This window comes from Brachyhypopomus gauderio, chromosome 18, assembly GCF_052324685.1.
Source record: "Brachyhypopomus gauderio isolate BG-103 chromosome 18, BGAUD_0.2, whole genome shotgun sequence".
In the NCBI taxonomy this organism is placed as follows: domain Eukaryota; kingdom Metazoa; phylum Chordata; class Actinopteri; order Gymnotiformes; family Hypopomidae; genus Brachyhypopomus; species Brachyhypopomus gauderio.
Window position 1 is genome coordinate 19,351,224 of NC_135228.1, and position 14,776 is coordinate 19,365,999.

General features: G+C 43.1%; 2 protein-coding genes across 6 annotated transcripts; one reads left to right on the plus strand and one right to left on the minus strand.

Annotated features, from left to right (window-relative positions):
- Positions 1 to 24: 24 nt before the first annotated feature.
- smpd4 (sphingomyelin phosphodiesterase 4) lies at positions 25 to 10,979 on the minus strand. 5 transcript variants are annotated; one of them, XM_076980610.1, is made up of 21 exons: positions 10,891 to 10,979; positions 10,307 to 10,377; positions 10,132 to 10,218; positions 9,374 to 9,510; positions 9,149 to 9,224; positions 8,960 to 9,056; positions 8,805 to 8,857; positions 8,553 to 8,704; positions 8,237 to 8,369; positions 7,742 to 7,813; positions 6,236 to 6,325; positions 5,501 to 5,649; positions 5,238 to 5,328; positions 4,960 to 5,057; positions 4,684 to 4,847; positions 3,760 to 3,965; positions 3,358 to 3,588; positions 3,058 to 3,189; positions 2,807 to 2,935; positions 531 to 2,719; positions 25 to 446 (listed from the first exon to the last, which is right to left on the minus strand). In XM_076980610.1, exons 2-20 carry the CDS (start codon positions 10,343 to 10,345, stop codon positions 2,396 to 2,398), a joined length of 2,460 nt encoding a protein of 819 aa, XP_076836725.1. In that variant the 5' UTR covers positions 10,346 to 10,377; positions 10,891 to 10,979; the 3' UTR covers positions 25 to 446; positions 531 to 2,395. The 5 variants fall into 5 exon arrangements, with proteins under 5 accessions (XP_076836725.1, XP_076836727.1, XP_076836726.1 ...); XM_076980612.1 differs by having other exon boundaries at positions 10,844 to 10,908; XM_076980611.1 differs by lacking the exon at positions 10,891 to 10,979 and adding an exon at positions 10,760 to 10,876.
- exd1 (exonuclease 3'-5' domain containing 1) lies at positions 10,844 to 13,250 on the plus strand. The gene has a single exon (XM_076980615.1). The coding sequence runs from the start codon at positions 11,077 to 11,079 to the stop codon at positions 12,640 to 12,642; it is 1,566 nt and encodes a 521-aa protein (XP_076836730.1). The 5' UTR covers positions 10,844 to 11,076; the 3' UTR covers positions 12,643 to 13,250.
- The last annotated feature ends 1,526 nt before the right edge of the window (positions 13,251 to 14,776 follow it).

Here is a 14,776-nt window from a genome sequence, read left to right on the forward strand (position 1 = left end):
CACATAGTTTTTTCACTCAAGTAGATTTAGCAAATCCCTGTGTTTTTTAAGGCAACCATTAAGCCAAGATTTTGCATTTATAATTTGAAATGTGTTCTGTACAAATAACATTGCATACTTGGCCAAAACCGTCCAGAAACACAGTTGGTAACTGTATGAATGGTTCATGTTGGCGCTCTTTGTAAATGACTTCTTTGAACAGCTCGATTTCTCCGCTGTCTGTCGGCATAGCTGGTGCTGAGGCTGTTTGAGAGCTGGAAGTATCACTCACTCTGGCACGTTGGCCTGACACACGGGTCTGTCCAAGAGAGTCGGCCAGTGAAAGTAACTTTAAGACAGGTAGCCATATTGAAAGATACTTAATATAAACTGGAAAATGGCAACACACCTTCTTTTGGGCAGTGGGAAGAAAGGTAACTTGGGGAAACTTCTCTGTCTCTTCAAGTCTGTGAAAGAGTGAAATTGTAAAGAATGTAATTTGACTTTTATTGAAGTACATTAAAATGTGAGAAATAGAAATATTTGTTTACCTTTTCATCTCTGTAAGATAGGCTTTGGTCAAAATTGTAATCCTCTGGGCTGATTTTCTTGTTGACGACAATGTTTCTGAGAACAGCCTTAAGGAGCGTTATCTGGTAAAGGCACAAACCACTCCTGAGGTGTTTCTGCACAGCATGAAAATGGGCGACGTCAGGGATTGGTACACTCACTTCCTGGGACTGCAGGCTGTTGGCATTGTAGAGGTGCTGAATGATAAATGCATTCTCCTGCAGGGCGGGTGCTCGTGGGGGCTGGGCTGAATTGTAGTGGATCCGTAGGGGGACTAAGGTGACGATTCTCCTTTTGGCCTTGGGTGCTTCCTCGGCCTGCTGCAGCAGAGCGCTCTGATGTTCTGTGGCCTTGCCTCTGCATCCTGTCTGACTGCGAAAATGTTTTCACAGTCATTGACAATGTGCTAACAAGCCTGGGTGTAACTCAGTAAACACAACTGCACCAACCAGTTTGTATATCATATCATTTCACATTTTTGACATTCTGTGTTAATGTATTGCATTGAGCTTGCATTAGTTACCCAAGGTCGGCATCTTGGGGCAATGAAGTGTCTTTTAATGTTTGCTCACAGAACATTCCTCTTGCTGACTGCAGTGTTGTCCTGGGTCCAGTATTTTTGCCCCTTGTTAATGGACCCTAAGTAGCTGGTTCCAGTTTCCAAGTAAGAATGGCTTAGAAAAAGCAATTGGAGCAAATGGAGTGCTAAAGTCTCCACGATCATCCTGAAGCAGTTCTAATAACATACGGCATTGAAAGGGCCACTAAAGATTTACGCCATTGTAAAGTACGTTTTAAAACCTTATCAGTCAGGCGACACGTCACCCTTTTTCCAAAAAGGCAATTTCATGTAAACATCTCATGAAAAATCTTGCGACGGTGTCTGTGGTTTGTCAGTTTCGTAAAGTGATACCAGACGAACCGTGGGCTGTGGCTACATAAACCCTTTTTGCTGATTCATACTGGGCCGCCCCACAACCATCATTATACAGTGGCATTCAGTCAACATGAAGCTCTGGTGTTGGGGCAAGTTGTATTAACGCTAATGAAAAATTACTTTAACCAAACCTGCGGTATTAACTGTGCAAAATAATCTAGGTTCCACATTTCTTTCTAGTAAAAAACGACTAGAAAGAAATTGGTACGCGTTTGACAGATTTAGTGCTACTTGAAGCTTACCCGTTTGAACTGGTCTATTTCAAGCTGCACGAACGTTCCTCCTGCAGCGCGTGCGTCTGCAGCCCCTTAAAAGCCTCCAAAATGTGCTTCAACACATTCTCCCCATTTTAAAATCTTTGGTGTGAAAAATCCTGGCAGTAACAGTCTAAATCTAATGGTAGAAGATGGATCTTTGGTGGAATAAAAAAAAATTCATTGTTTATTTTTTAAAATTAAAGATTCAAGAGTGAGACATTAGGCTCAAATTAGAAAGTCTTAACGATACTGGCTCTAAGGTCAGCTCTGCATCTCTTAGCAATGAAGCACATCTGAGTTATATCGAATTACCAACAACGATCATGCCACCCTGTTCAATGTGCATATTTATAGTGAATGTGAGAGATGGAGGCAAAGTTTTGATCAAATTCGACAAGACAAATGTATATGAGCAGTACAAAAGACAAGAACATCTGGACTTAAATCATAAGTAAAACTTCAAAATAACAATGAATAAGTATTGAAACAATTCACACCTTCCATTAAAACATTTAAAAACCTTCTGACGTCCAAGTTCTGTTCGATCTCTGGCATAATAAATATTCATTCCTTAAGTTTAGGCAGATGCATCTCCCTCCCATGTACAACAATGAAAGGAAAAAAATAATAAAATAAAAGAAACACTGGGTAGTTACTGTACTTTGGGTTTATCAGCAAACAAAATCAACAGCAGTTCATAGAGAAGTCCGACGAGCAGAATGAGGGCGGTGCTGGAGAGAGGCCCGAAGGAGAAGAGAGCCAGGAGCAGGTAGAACATCAGTAGCGTCAGCAGCACGCGGTAGCTGGCCAACGGACGCAGGCTGAGCCGTGCTCGCTGGGGACATCCAGGCACCCGCCGGGTCACCGGGCTCCTCCGTCGCTGCTCCGGCCCTGCGGACGCGCCCTTCAGGTAATATCCGGCCACACGGCCCAGGAAGTCCCGCCGAGAGCACAGCGCCTCCATGTGGTCACCCAGCTGCGTGAGAAATAAAAGTACGTGAGGGACATCGGCGACGGGTGCGAGGGCCGTATCCGTGGTAAAGGAGAGATGGAGCAGTCTTACCCTCTCGTTGACAAAAGAGGAGACCCTGAACATTAGCCGCACCAAATGAGCGTTTTCATAGCTTCTTATTGGCTGAAGCTCTGGATCTCCTTGATACTCTATCTCAAATCGACGAAGACCATTAATGATCTGCAACAAAACAATCACAGACAGAAGATTATACACACACACACACACACACACACACACAGCTTAAACCCAAGTTCAACGAGGGGCAAGTCCTGGTATAATTGCCCGTTCTAAAGCCTTACCTGTAGTCTACCCAAATCTGTGAGCACACAGCCATTTTCGGTCTGGATGCAATCTGGCAGCTGCTTGGATCCCCCTTCATCTTCTGATGATTCCAAGTTTGCCATTAGCTGAGACAGCTGCCCTGAATTCAACTACAAAAACAACCATCACCAATTACAACGGAACCATTAGGAAGATAAATACATCAAAGTGTACGTGATGGATCCCATATGCTCAACTGATTAAAATGGTCAATAAAACCTGCGAATGTTTGCATGCAGACAGATCATGCAGGGGCATTACGTCGTGAACGGACCTACCCGAAATATCTGACACAAGTAGTCCAGGGCCTTGTCCAAGAATTCATGAGTCTTTTTAACACATTCTCCCATATCTTCGGCCTCTCCTCCATTAAACGTGTAGCTGGGATCTGAGGAGCTCATGCTAAACCAGGAAAGAAAGGAGTTGTTTGCGGCCACTTCAGCCGAGTGATCAGAAATTCGCTTGGCAGTCTGCCGGGCCTGAGCTATGATCTGGACCAGCTTCAACACCTGCGGAGGATCAAGGGAACGACAAACAGAAACCAAGGCCCTCTTTCACACTACAGTCCACCTCTCCACGCAATGAGTTTGTAAAATACTGCGATCAAACATTTAAGACTCTCGTTAACTCCGTGGTCGCGTCTCTGTACCATACTGCCGTGTCCACATTTCTTTGCTCACCACTGCACGCAGCTCACTGCCAAACATCTGCTTGTACTGGCAGTCCTGCCCCTCCAGGCTGTATACGTGACTCTTGACTTTGAAGACGGCGTCCGTCCCTGAGGGCTGGCGGGACGACAAGAAGCTGCCTCCGTGTGCAGGTGTGAGGAACACCCGGGCCTGGCGGTGGTGGAGCACATGTTCAGGTTCCAGGAACAGCTGTTCTCCTGAAGACAAAAGAGGCAAAAATGTATTTCCTTGAAAGCACTTCAGGATGGATCTTCATGAGAGTGGTACCTCCATCTGTGCCCTTTTTCAGCACTGATTTATGAATACGCAATAGCGTTTCCGCTCCACGTAATGAATGCAGTGTAGCCCAGTGACTATTTTAAATTTCAAGTGCCATTTCTTTGAATTTATAGATCCTTAGCGATTATTCCCCCAAATAACCCACACTTTCCCCCCCCCTCTTTTTCTCTCTCCTCAACACGAGTGAATCAAATGAACAAAATGGAACACATCACCATTTACCAATCACTAGTGGCTCAAACTACGCTCTCCAACCCCAGCAGAGTACACTTGCTATATATTCCATCTATATATCAAAACTCACTTCAGTGTTGCTGAATGCATGTGTTTTTCCTCAGGGGGAAAACTGATGAGGTACCACGCATGTGTAGAAAAATGAAATGTATTGTAGATCTTGATTGCAAAGAGCAATGAATGAATGTCTTCATAATTAAATAACCACGAGCAATATATATTAAAGCAGTGAACAACTGAAGACTAAAAAGAAATAAGACAGAATCTAGATATTCTGGCACAAAAACACAAAGACTAAGGTAGATGTAAGCAGTGGTCAGAGGAACGCCCTGCTGAAGCAGCTGGTGCTACAACAGACACAAAAGTTCACTAATGAGCATTAATGGGCATCTTTCCTCTCACCTTTCTGTATCATCTCTGGTAGGTTTGGCTGAGCAAAGACTTTGGCCACCCTGAAGACCATCAGTGCATTTTTGGCATTGACAAGATCGGTGCGTATGGCTCGATTGAGGAAACCCTGGAAGAGCTTTGTGTACATGAGCAGATTTTCCTGAACAAAGGAAGCCCTGTAAAAATAAATGAATAGCAACTAGCAACATGACTGCAAGCAAGCAGTCTTCAGTGATTGTCAGTGAAATACAGGTCTTATTTGACAGTGCGGGCGGTCACAGACGTTACCATTTATCAGGGACAGTCCTGTTCTGGACATCTGGCTGGGGGTTCTTCTCTCCTGTGTACCTCCAGGGCTGGATGTAACTCAGCCATGTTTCCAACACCTGCAAACATGAGACAACAATAAGCTTGACATCCCATAAATACTGAATTTCTACCTGAAAACTAACAATACAGAATACAACAATCCATATTCATAAAACAGAAGATTATATAATAACTTGTATTCTACAATACTTCCTAAAAGGGGGGGGGGGGGGGGTCCATATTGTTGAAACACTTACCGCTCTGAAGGAGGCATCAAGAGGCCAGTGACCAAAGCAATGTTGCAGGAAGACATACAGCTTCTGCTGAACAAATCTCTGTACTACCACTCTGGTGGACGAAGAGAAGCAATAAACATATTGACAGAGCAGTAAAGGCAACCGTACTGCATCAACTCTGCTGCTCCCAGAGGGGACAACACCTCCCCTTATGACTCTGCATTTAATAGTTACGGCTAAGTTGCATGTTTGCAGAGTTGGTGAGAACCACCAGCGAAGCTCACCTCTTGAACTCCTCCAAGGGGCTGGCGTGGGAGTGCGTGGAGGGAGAGGAGGAGGCCTGCTCCTGTTTCAGGCTGTTGGAGAAGGCATGCAGGTGTTTGACAAGGAGACGGACCACCAGAATGTGCTCCTCTGTGGGGCTGAACGGCTCCTGGGGAATTGCCGCACAATTACACAATCACAAAACGAGTATAGGCTTACATAGCCATATCCTTTACATTTTATATATTTTTATTCAATTTAGAATCACACTTTAATGTATGCGTCTTACAAGAATTAATATTGTGCAAAAATGCTAAATGTGCAGAGGTTTAAAACCATCTAAACCTGTTTGGGCAGTGTGTAGTGTGAAGTGTAGTAGGATTTGCATACAAGCTATAATTAAAAGAAAAACTGAACACAAACCACAAACACATAAGACATGTTAAAATCACAACAAAAACCACACATGCACTCCGAACAAAGAACTGAGATCAGAAAAGCCCCCCCCCCAGATCACCACATGGCCCTTAGAACCACACCAAAAACGGCTTTTTTGGTAAACCACATTCACAGCAAGCACCACGTCCACATGAACAGTAATCCTTAGCTATGACAAACACCCCTGTCTTGTGTTTTTGGGCATGAGTAGTATACAAGGGCACTGTTCCCTGCTCCTTCTTCAGGAAACCTGACCTTCTTGCCCTCTAAAGTTACCTCCAGGAAGCCCTTACAACCAAATGAAAAGGTAGAAGTACTTGGTATGTGTGCAGGGTCCCAGAGCCTGGCGGGGCGGGGGGTTGGCACAGCATGCTGGACATACTGAGGCGGTACTGCAGCAACGCCAGCTGAAGGACCCATCATCACAAAGAGGGAAGGGGGGACACAGAAGGGGAGGAGAAAAAGAAAGAGAGAGAGAGGGAGGGAGAGAGAGAGAGAGGAGGAGAGAGAAGGTGTGGGAAGGTGAACATGAGGGGAGAAAAAAAAAAGGATAGAGTGCAATCCAAGAATAGGTTGGATGAGGTAAGAATCAGAATGGAAGTAAACAAAGATAAATGACAAGGAAAAAACAAAAACAAAAACAATATTGACCACAGAGACACAAATGGCATGAAAATGATGCAGCAGTCCAGTCCTTTTCACACGGTACATTTACAGTGGCTTTTATAATGCAATCGCTATCGACAACACTATTAAAAATAAATACAATTAAACCCACAACCTTCTGTACATTATTGAAATACTGCGCCAGATGACTCTCCCCAAGACAAAACGCATCCCATAATTTTGGCCAAAGAAGAAAAGGAGGCACTGCATCGTTTTTTTTAAATACAGATGAACCATAATGGAGGCAGTCGCCAGTTTATGTTTGTCATAATCTTTAATAGCTCCATCATATACACTTCATAAAACAGGCTCTGTCCAACAGAATCATAATGAAGATACTAGATTAAACTGGCGATTACCTATTAATCTCTGCTACGCAGTAAAATGTGCATAAAAGCAAAGCACCTAGAACACTTAGGTGCTTAGGGCTGACTGGAGGCAGTCTAATCTTAAGAAACACTGACTAGATTAGCGGACTCACAGAGTAAATGGTCACCACAGCAGCTCAGAATCCAGCAAGCAGAAAAAAAACAACTTCAAAACGATCCACAGCCAAAGAGAGGAACGGTCAAGGAGCCAAGACAACACATCATGCTCAAGAAAAGGAGACGCTGAAGCAGAATCACATGCCAAATTTGTGCAATGCAGCATGATTGCTATGCCATCTGCTACACAACCCAAAGGGAAAGAAAGCCTGCCTTTAAGTAATGGAAAATGGTCAGAAACTCCAATAACCAGTCCACAGCTCGGTTAGGCCCTCTCTTAAATCACAAGTGTTTGATCTACCAGCAATGAGAACAAATACAGAGGAATATCCTTTATATGCTGAATTCAGCCCAGTTGAACCTTTGAAGCATGTAGAGTCTTAAAAAAATGGGGAAAGAAAAATGAAAAATGCCCCCAGTAAATTGATTGACATTACATTTGTCTAGCGGTTACAGAAGAGAGGCCAAGAGGAGACTGAGCAGGAGACCGAGGAGGAGAACGTGCCGTCTGCCCATGTCTAAATATGTGCGTGTCGTCATGTAGCATATGAGGTGGGGAAGGGCGTGTCTGTGTGGGAGGTACTCGTGCTGTGACCCCCACGCAGCGGGGAGGAGGGTGAAGGTGCCCAGCCAGCCGTGCGGTGGTGGAGGAGCAGTGGAGAACACTCTTACCTTCACCTGAGGAGACTGCAGCTTCTGGTACATCTCTAGAGAGTAGTGATGGAGCCACATCTCCACAAACACCTGTGCAGCCAAACGGGGAGAAGATGATCTGAAGCTCGCATGCTGGGTCTCTCAACTCCATTCATCATCAACAGCAGCGTAAGTGCATAATAGAAAGTAAATTATAGTTTGGAAAAAGAGTGTCAAGGAGAAATGTAACAGCGTTTCAAAATGGGAAAAGGATTCAAGAACATGATTACACCTCCACTGGAGATGTATCCCCACCCCCTCCCCCATCAATGTCAAATAAACACCCCACATTCATTATTTACTATCTCCTCCAACAGTGCTCTAGTGCGGTAGGGAACTCCTCCAAGGAACCATAAGGAGCTGAAGTTAGAATTTATTGAAATTCACAACCTTCACAGGCCCCTCTTCACACAACTATAAATTCTTGCTTAAAGATTAAATGTACGCCAGAATGTGATGTGCACAAGTTTTTACCTGCAAAAGAGTTTCGGACCTCCAGATCTCCTGAGCGGCAGGGTCAGCATTTACAGAGGGCTGATGGGAGATGTGACGCTTCAGGAGGCTGGTGCTGTGCCCACCATAGCCAACGAAAGGCACGCTGGGGGGCCTGGGACACAGAGCAACAATAAACACTCCACCCCCGTTGTGCCCACATGCAATCTTTCAAATGCAATTCAAATTGCACCCTCCAATTGTCTAATGTCAATTTGATTTGGTCATGCCAAATCACCAAAAAGGTTTCCATGCACCCAGGTAACTAAGATTGAACTAAAACTGAAGAGTAAAATACCTCGGAGCAGGCGGTGCCACAGACCCCCTAGGATCAGAAAACGGAGATGGGGGCACGTTGCCCTCTGTAGGTAAGAAGTGCTTGAGGTAGGCATCAACAAGAACAAAGTAAGCACTATCCGAATAGCTTCCTTGCTGCCCAGGAGGGAAGTTCTGCAATTTGACAGTGAAGCCCTATTAGAGCTAATACAATATATATAAGAAAACCTCACATGTTAAAGCACCATCACTCACAGACATCAGAGAAAGTTACCTTTGGTGCTATGAGACTGGAGGCAAAGTTGAACATGTAATATTCAAATGGATCTTGGAGAGATGAAAGGATGGCGGTCATTTGAGATACAGACTGATATAATAAGCATAAAATATTAAACATGGAAAAGAAGAAAAAGACACTAAGAGGCATACTTAGTGTTAGCAGGCCTGATAAGGGGAACTGAAGCTTGTTGTGAAACAGGAGGCAATCGGGGAGGACACCCTCCTGAATGGACGCCTTTACAGGACCCTAAAGAGAACACAGCCACATTATATCAATTTTTCAGATAAACTGATAATGCAGAGCAGGAAATCTACTATCCAAGTACTGTTTAGACTTACTGGCAGATAACTAATGGGGATATCATATTTGTAGTCCTCTGCTTGCAACTTGTAGACCAACTTCATCATGGGGCCACTGTTGAACAGATATTACATACCCACTCGTGTTTAAAACCTACACACTAGCATTACCATACTATATTTTGTAAATCCATTTCTGGCAGGCAAAGGTCACAGCTGCTAGGACAAAACAGAGAATCAATCACACAGGCATGCAGAGCTGACCTTGGTTCAAGGAATTCCATGACGACATTGTACTCGTTCATGCGGGTGTGCAAAAATCGAAGGTTCCAGCCCACAATCACACCATCTAGGCTGCCAAAGATACTCTCAACCAGCCAAGGGAAGACGAGATGCAACTCCTATTCATTCAAGAGAGTCTAATTTAGACATGAACACGTATGCTGTGGCATTTTATCCACCGAGTGCCAAAATCACACATAATTACTCAATAGTAAATACAAGGGATTGAGCATGTGCACACAATACATGTGACATTTCACATTAGATGTTTATGATTAGATAAACAACTGACTCTTGTGCCCAGTAATGTAGTCAACTAATTCTTTGTAGCACTGATGAATTTAACAGCTGCATCACTGAAAACTAAAATAGCACTGTTTATCCACGGTTCCCACTGGATTTTTGAAATCACAATGTCAAGCTCACTGACTTTTCCTTTACTTTCAGACTTAAAAGTTTCATCTCCATGACCTATTTTGTATGTAAAAATAGACCACTCAAATAACCATAACAACCACTCACATTGCACGTGGAAAGAGTGAACATAACATTTTGATAAAATAGATGTAAAAAGTAAAAGATGCAACAAACAAAATTCCCCCAATATCCCCAATCATGTGACCCAAAAATGATACCTTGGCTTCTATGCTTGTGATATTAGAGAAGCTTCATCAACAGTGGGAACTGCACATTTTAGACTGAAGCGGAATGCTATGAATGCACAACGCACTTATATTTACCTTAGCAGGATAGTCATCTATTACTTTCACCAACTCCTGACATCGCTGAATAAGTGGTTTGATGTTCCAGTCAGCTTTTAGATTCGCCTGCACGACACGTAAGGAAAGTAAATGAACGGTCTGCCTGTGTTTCTCAAATGGTACTTCACACAAGCTGTCATTCTCCAACGTTTACCAGAAGATAACTGGGTTGCTGTACGGCTGGCGCAGTCATCGCTGATCACAAACTGCAAACCAGTGCCTCCCCTGAGAACAGATAACAGGTTAGATACCACAGCCTTACTGAAATGATACAGCAATTCAGAGAAGTCAGTGTCAAGTGATTTAGTTAACTGACGAGCTACATGTGCTAGCGAGGCTGGACTACCCAACAAGCTGCCACGCTATTGGCTGTCTGCTTTTACACCCTGACATAGCTAGACGGAGCGGCTAGCCAACCGAAAATATTGTTTATTTACAGATTACGTCTACGGTAATTTACAAAAAAAGTACAACTTTGACTGAAATGAGGCACGTTAACTAGCCAGCAAACTACACCGCTGATAGTTAGCGAGCTAACCAGGCTAGCTATCCGTTGGTGTTAGCTTAGCCGTTACTGTTAGCTAGCTAGCTGGTTAACCAACGTTACCTCAGTCTTGGTTAAAAAAAAATCAGCAAACTAACGTTTTTTTTTTGTTTATATGATAAAAAACACGTCATGAATATTCATTACCCCACTACTAAACAGTGAACAATTTTAAGCATAAAAGTCTAAGATACCGCGTTCAGGTCTCAAATGTTTTTAAAACTGGAGGGGTGTCGTGACGTCACTTCCGCTCAAGGCCTCCATTCGCTGCAGAAACGAACAGCGACGTCGGTCGCCGGTAACGTGAAGTACAAAACCATCAAACTGGCTTATGGACGTCTACATTTGTCCATTAATTTACATTATTGCGATTAAAAAAAATGGCGTCTTTGGATGACTACCAGTTTTTAGATTCCTTTAAGAGAAAGTGTATTAAGCTTACCACGAGCAGTGGTGCGTTTGTTGGCGTGGTGCGACGCATTAATCTGAACAAGACCATCATTTTAGAGGACGTGGTTGAAGTTAAAAGTGGCACAAAGCTTCTCGGGACGAAACTCTTTTTGGGGCACGAAATTCTCAACGTGGAATTTCCCAGCGCTTTAAAACAAGACCCTGCAAACCCCAATGGAGACCAAAACACTGGACAACTCACTGTAGCAGAGTTTCAGCCATATAGGAGCAAGCTAATAGTTGATGATGAAGATGAGCAGTATGTAAATTATGTGGTCATTGATGAGTTCCATGAGAAGTTTGGCCCTGCGGTGATGCATATTCAGAAACAACAGGCAGTTGGAATTGGAATCGATGGAATTGGTGCATTTCAACACGAAAGACTTTGTTGGCTGCAAATTGCAACTAAAAATAAGGTCTACCTATTTGACATCTTGTTGCTTGGGGGTAGAGCATTCAAGAATGGACTCTCCATGATTTTGGAAAGTAATCACATACTGAAGATCACGTACGACTCTTGCGGAATTGCTGGGTGTCTGATGGCACAGTTTGGAGTGAATCTCACCAATGTGTTTGACACGCAGATTGCAGACGTTATGTGCTTCTACACAGAGACAGGTGGGTTCATGCCAGACAGGCTCAGCACACTGGAGGAGGTGGTGAGCCTTCATCTGAAAATGCATTCATCCCACCTTTCCTCTCTCAGGATCAAAGCCCAGCTCACTAGTGAGGATAAAGAGGCTTGGTTTGTCCGCCCTTGTCCTGCTCCCCTGCTGAAGGTCATGGCCCTGTCAGTCATCCATCTGCAACCCCTGCGATTAGTGTTGCTTGATGCTCTCATGTCAGACTACACCGGCATGGTGAACTCCTACCTGCGCTGTGGTCGAGAGGAGTCGGTGCATACGCAGCACATTGGTAAGAGTGGACTGGCACTCCCCAGGGAACTGCGAGAGCTGGAAGTGACTTGGAAGGAGAGACAGGAGTGGGCTAAAAAGCACTACCCTGTAACAGAGGATGGTCTCCTGGAGCGCTACAACTGCAAACCTGCCTCAGAGCCAGACAAGGAGAGTCAGAAGCACGCTGGCCCAGGAAAGGCCACTGTTCCTGGCCACGCTCTTCCGGAAAGAGCCTCGGCCTCTCCGGAGCCGCTCGTAGGCCGTTTCGCCACACCGCCCGAGTCAACACAAGATACCATTAATTTCACAGCACTTGGGAGAGGCAGTCTGCCAGGTAAAGAGATTGCCTTCACCATCACAGCTGTCCCTGGGTTAGGGAGGGGCCTCACACTTCCTGCACCTGTAATGGCTTCCAGAGATAGCCTGGTGTCCACGCAGAGTCTAAGAAAGACCAAGGTAGACGGAGCTGATTCTGATGGTCTGGAGTCAGTCTCACAACCCCTCTCCATCATGGCAGGTGTGGCCCAGAGTGCAGCATATCCTCCTGCAGTACTGACCATGGGGAGAGGACTCTTCAACCTCCATAGCAAGCCATGTTAAAACATGGTTAGGATGGTTCATAGTTATAGTATCACATGTTGATTTAAGTTATCAGTATACATTACCTTTACAAAAGCTACAAGTCCTTGGTTGTATTGCTTATAAATGATAGTTTCAGGTGTTTGACAGTAAGTTTCATTATATAGTTCAAAGATGTAATAATTCTGGTTCGTGAATGTATGCTTGCAAGTTCTTGTCAAAGACATATTGGTGGTTTTAACATGAGTACATTTAAAATGGTAAAAAAAACGTATCACTAGAAAAAAAAATCTTGTTTTGTAATATAAGAAAAGCGTGTAATTTTCACTTATTTACATTTAACATTGTGATGCAAGAGGTTTGGATCATCGTTTTTCAGTTTTTCAGGTCGTTTACGTTTATATGACTAAACTGCAATGCCCTTTTATGTAGATGGATGGCAGTATTATCTACAAAGTAAACAAATAGGGCACGTGGAAAATTTCATCACCTTAGTTAATGAGTGACAGAAGAATAATTTGTTTTGATTGTTGCTTTTGGTTATCTAAGTGACACAGAATATATAGTGTGAATATTGCTTTATACCCATTTTCATTATACTGTCTTGTTACAATAAACATGTGCGTCACATTCAATGATGTGCCATTCAGTCATGGTAAATAAGACCAGAGGTCTGTAGTTACCTGAAGAAAGATGGGCTCCCCGCTGTCTCATCAGCTCTTACAGAGGGAGGATGAAAAACAGGTTCCATTATATAATGAGCCTCAAGGCATACTTTTTTACAGCACAGTTTTCTTTACACTCGAAAGTGTCAGAATAAGAGCATCCAGACTACACTTTACATCACACACTAAGACATGCACTCCGCTATTAAGGGACTATGAGAGATGTCAGTGAGCAGACGCTTGAGTGAACATAACGGATCCCGTTTTTATTTAACTTAAGTCAAGTGTGTTCATCCGTCACAAATGTCTTTGGAACCTATTGTGCAGTTGGAAAATTAGACACTATATCAGAGTGATTAATCAATGACTTTAATTCCGTTACATTACATTTCAGCTCTTTAATTGTAGTGTTTCTGTGCTGTGATGTTCTAGTTCCAATTATACAGTGAATGCTGTGAGTTTGATGGACTTTTAAAATGTGGAGTCTCTAGGTACTCTTCCTCCCCACAGGGTCTTTTGTTGCAGACTAATTTGCTTTGAGCACTTTAGTCTGACTGTGGGGGGTTAAAAACGATGAAGCAAATAGCAACTAGTGATGACATAATGGTGCTCAGCACTGACATGCTCACACATTATGACCAGTGTGACACTGCTGTCAAAATGTAATTCATGTATGCAATATTGAAGTTTAGCTTTGATAATGAGCAACACACACTCTTCTGCTGTCATTATCCCTTGGCTTCACCATTATACCAGTGTGGTGTGGTAAATTATGCATTACATAGAAGCCCTGCTGAACCATGTCTTTGTAAAAGACTTTCCTTTCATAGGTTATTTTTTATAACCTCGGGCATTAGTGGGGGGAAAACATTGCTGTCAGAAAAGCTTCCAATTCCGGAGTGACCATGCTGTGTTGTCCTTAAAGAATAAACAAAAACAACAACAAACTTTGATGCAAATGAGCAAGTTATAAAATGGAGGGAGACAAGTGTGAGAAAAGTTTTGTCAGCGCAACAACAGCCTTCGTTATGCACTTGATGCAGTGTCATTCAAGCTGATGTCATTAACAAAGCCATTGTCTGCACCACACAAGCCTGTCAGATTACACAAAGCAGAAAATGGAACCAGAACCTGGTTAATTAAAAAAAAACAGCTCATTAATCTCAAAGAGGACGATTCATATAAAGTTCAGGGATACATTATTATTAGATAATTAGCACTTCAACATCTGCAAACCTGTTCATGAAGTAATACATCTCACTCTAAACAGGTGGATCGCAAATGAAAGAAAGTGGTATGCAAAAATAAATAAAGATATCTATTAAAATGTAAAAATAATGTACCAGAAAATAATTTTTTCATTATTTTGTTGCATATAAAAAAATTAAAGGATATCGGCAATATGTCAAAAACATCATACATCATACAAATCCTTCAGTTAAAAGCATGGGCATGTGCATGTCTTTTAGAAAGAGTCAACATCATTGTGT

Bases quoted from the DNA above. Each gene is read 5' to 3' on its own strand.
- smpd4 (XM_076980610.1), bottom strand. From the start codon at position 10,345: ATGACTGCGCCAGCCGTACAGCAACCCAGTTATCTTCTG. The intron at 5,058-5,237 runs GTAAGTGTTTCA...TCATGTTTGCAG, and splicing joins TTGATGCCTCCTTCAGAGCG to GTGTTGGAAACATGGCTGAG. The intron at 3,190-3,357 runs GTAGGTCCGTTC...TTGTTTTTGTAG, and splicing joins ACTTGTGTCAGATATTTCGG to TTGAATTCAGGGCAGCTGTC.
- exd1 (XM_076980615.1), top strand. From the start codon at position 11,077: ATGGCGTCTTTGGATGACTACCAGTTTTTAGATTCCTTTAAGAGAAAG.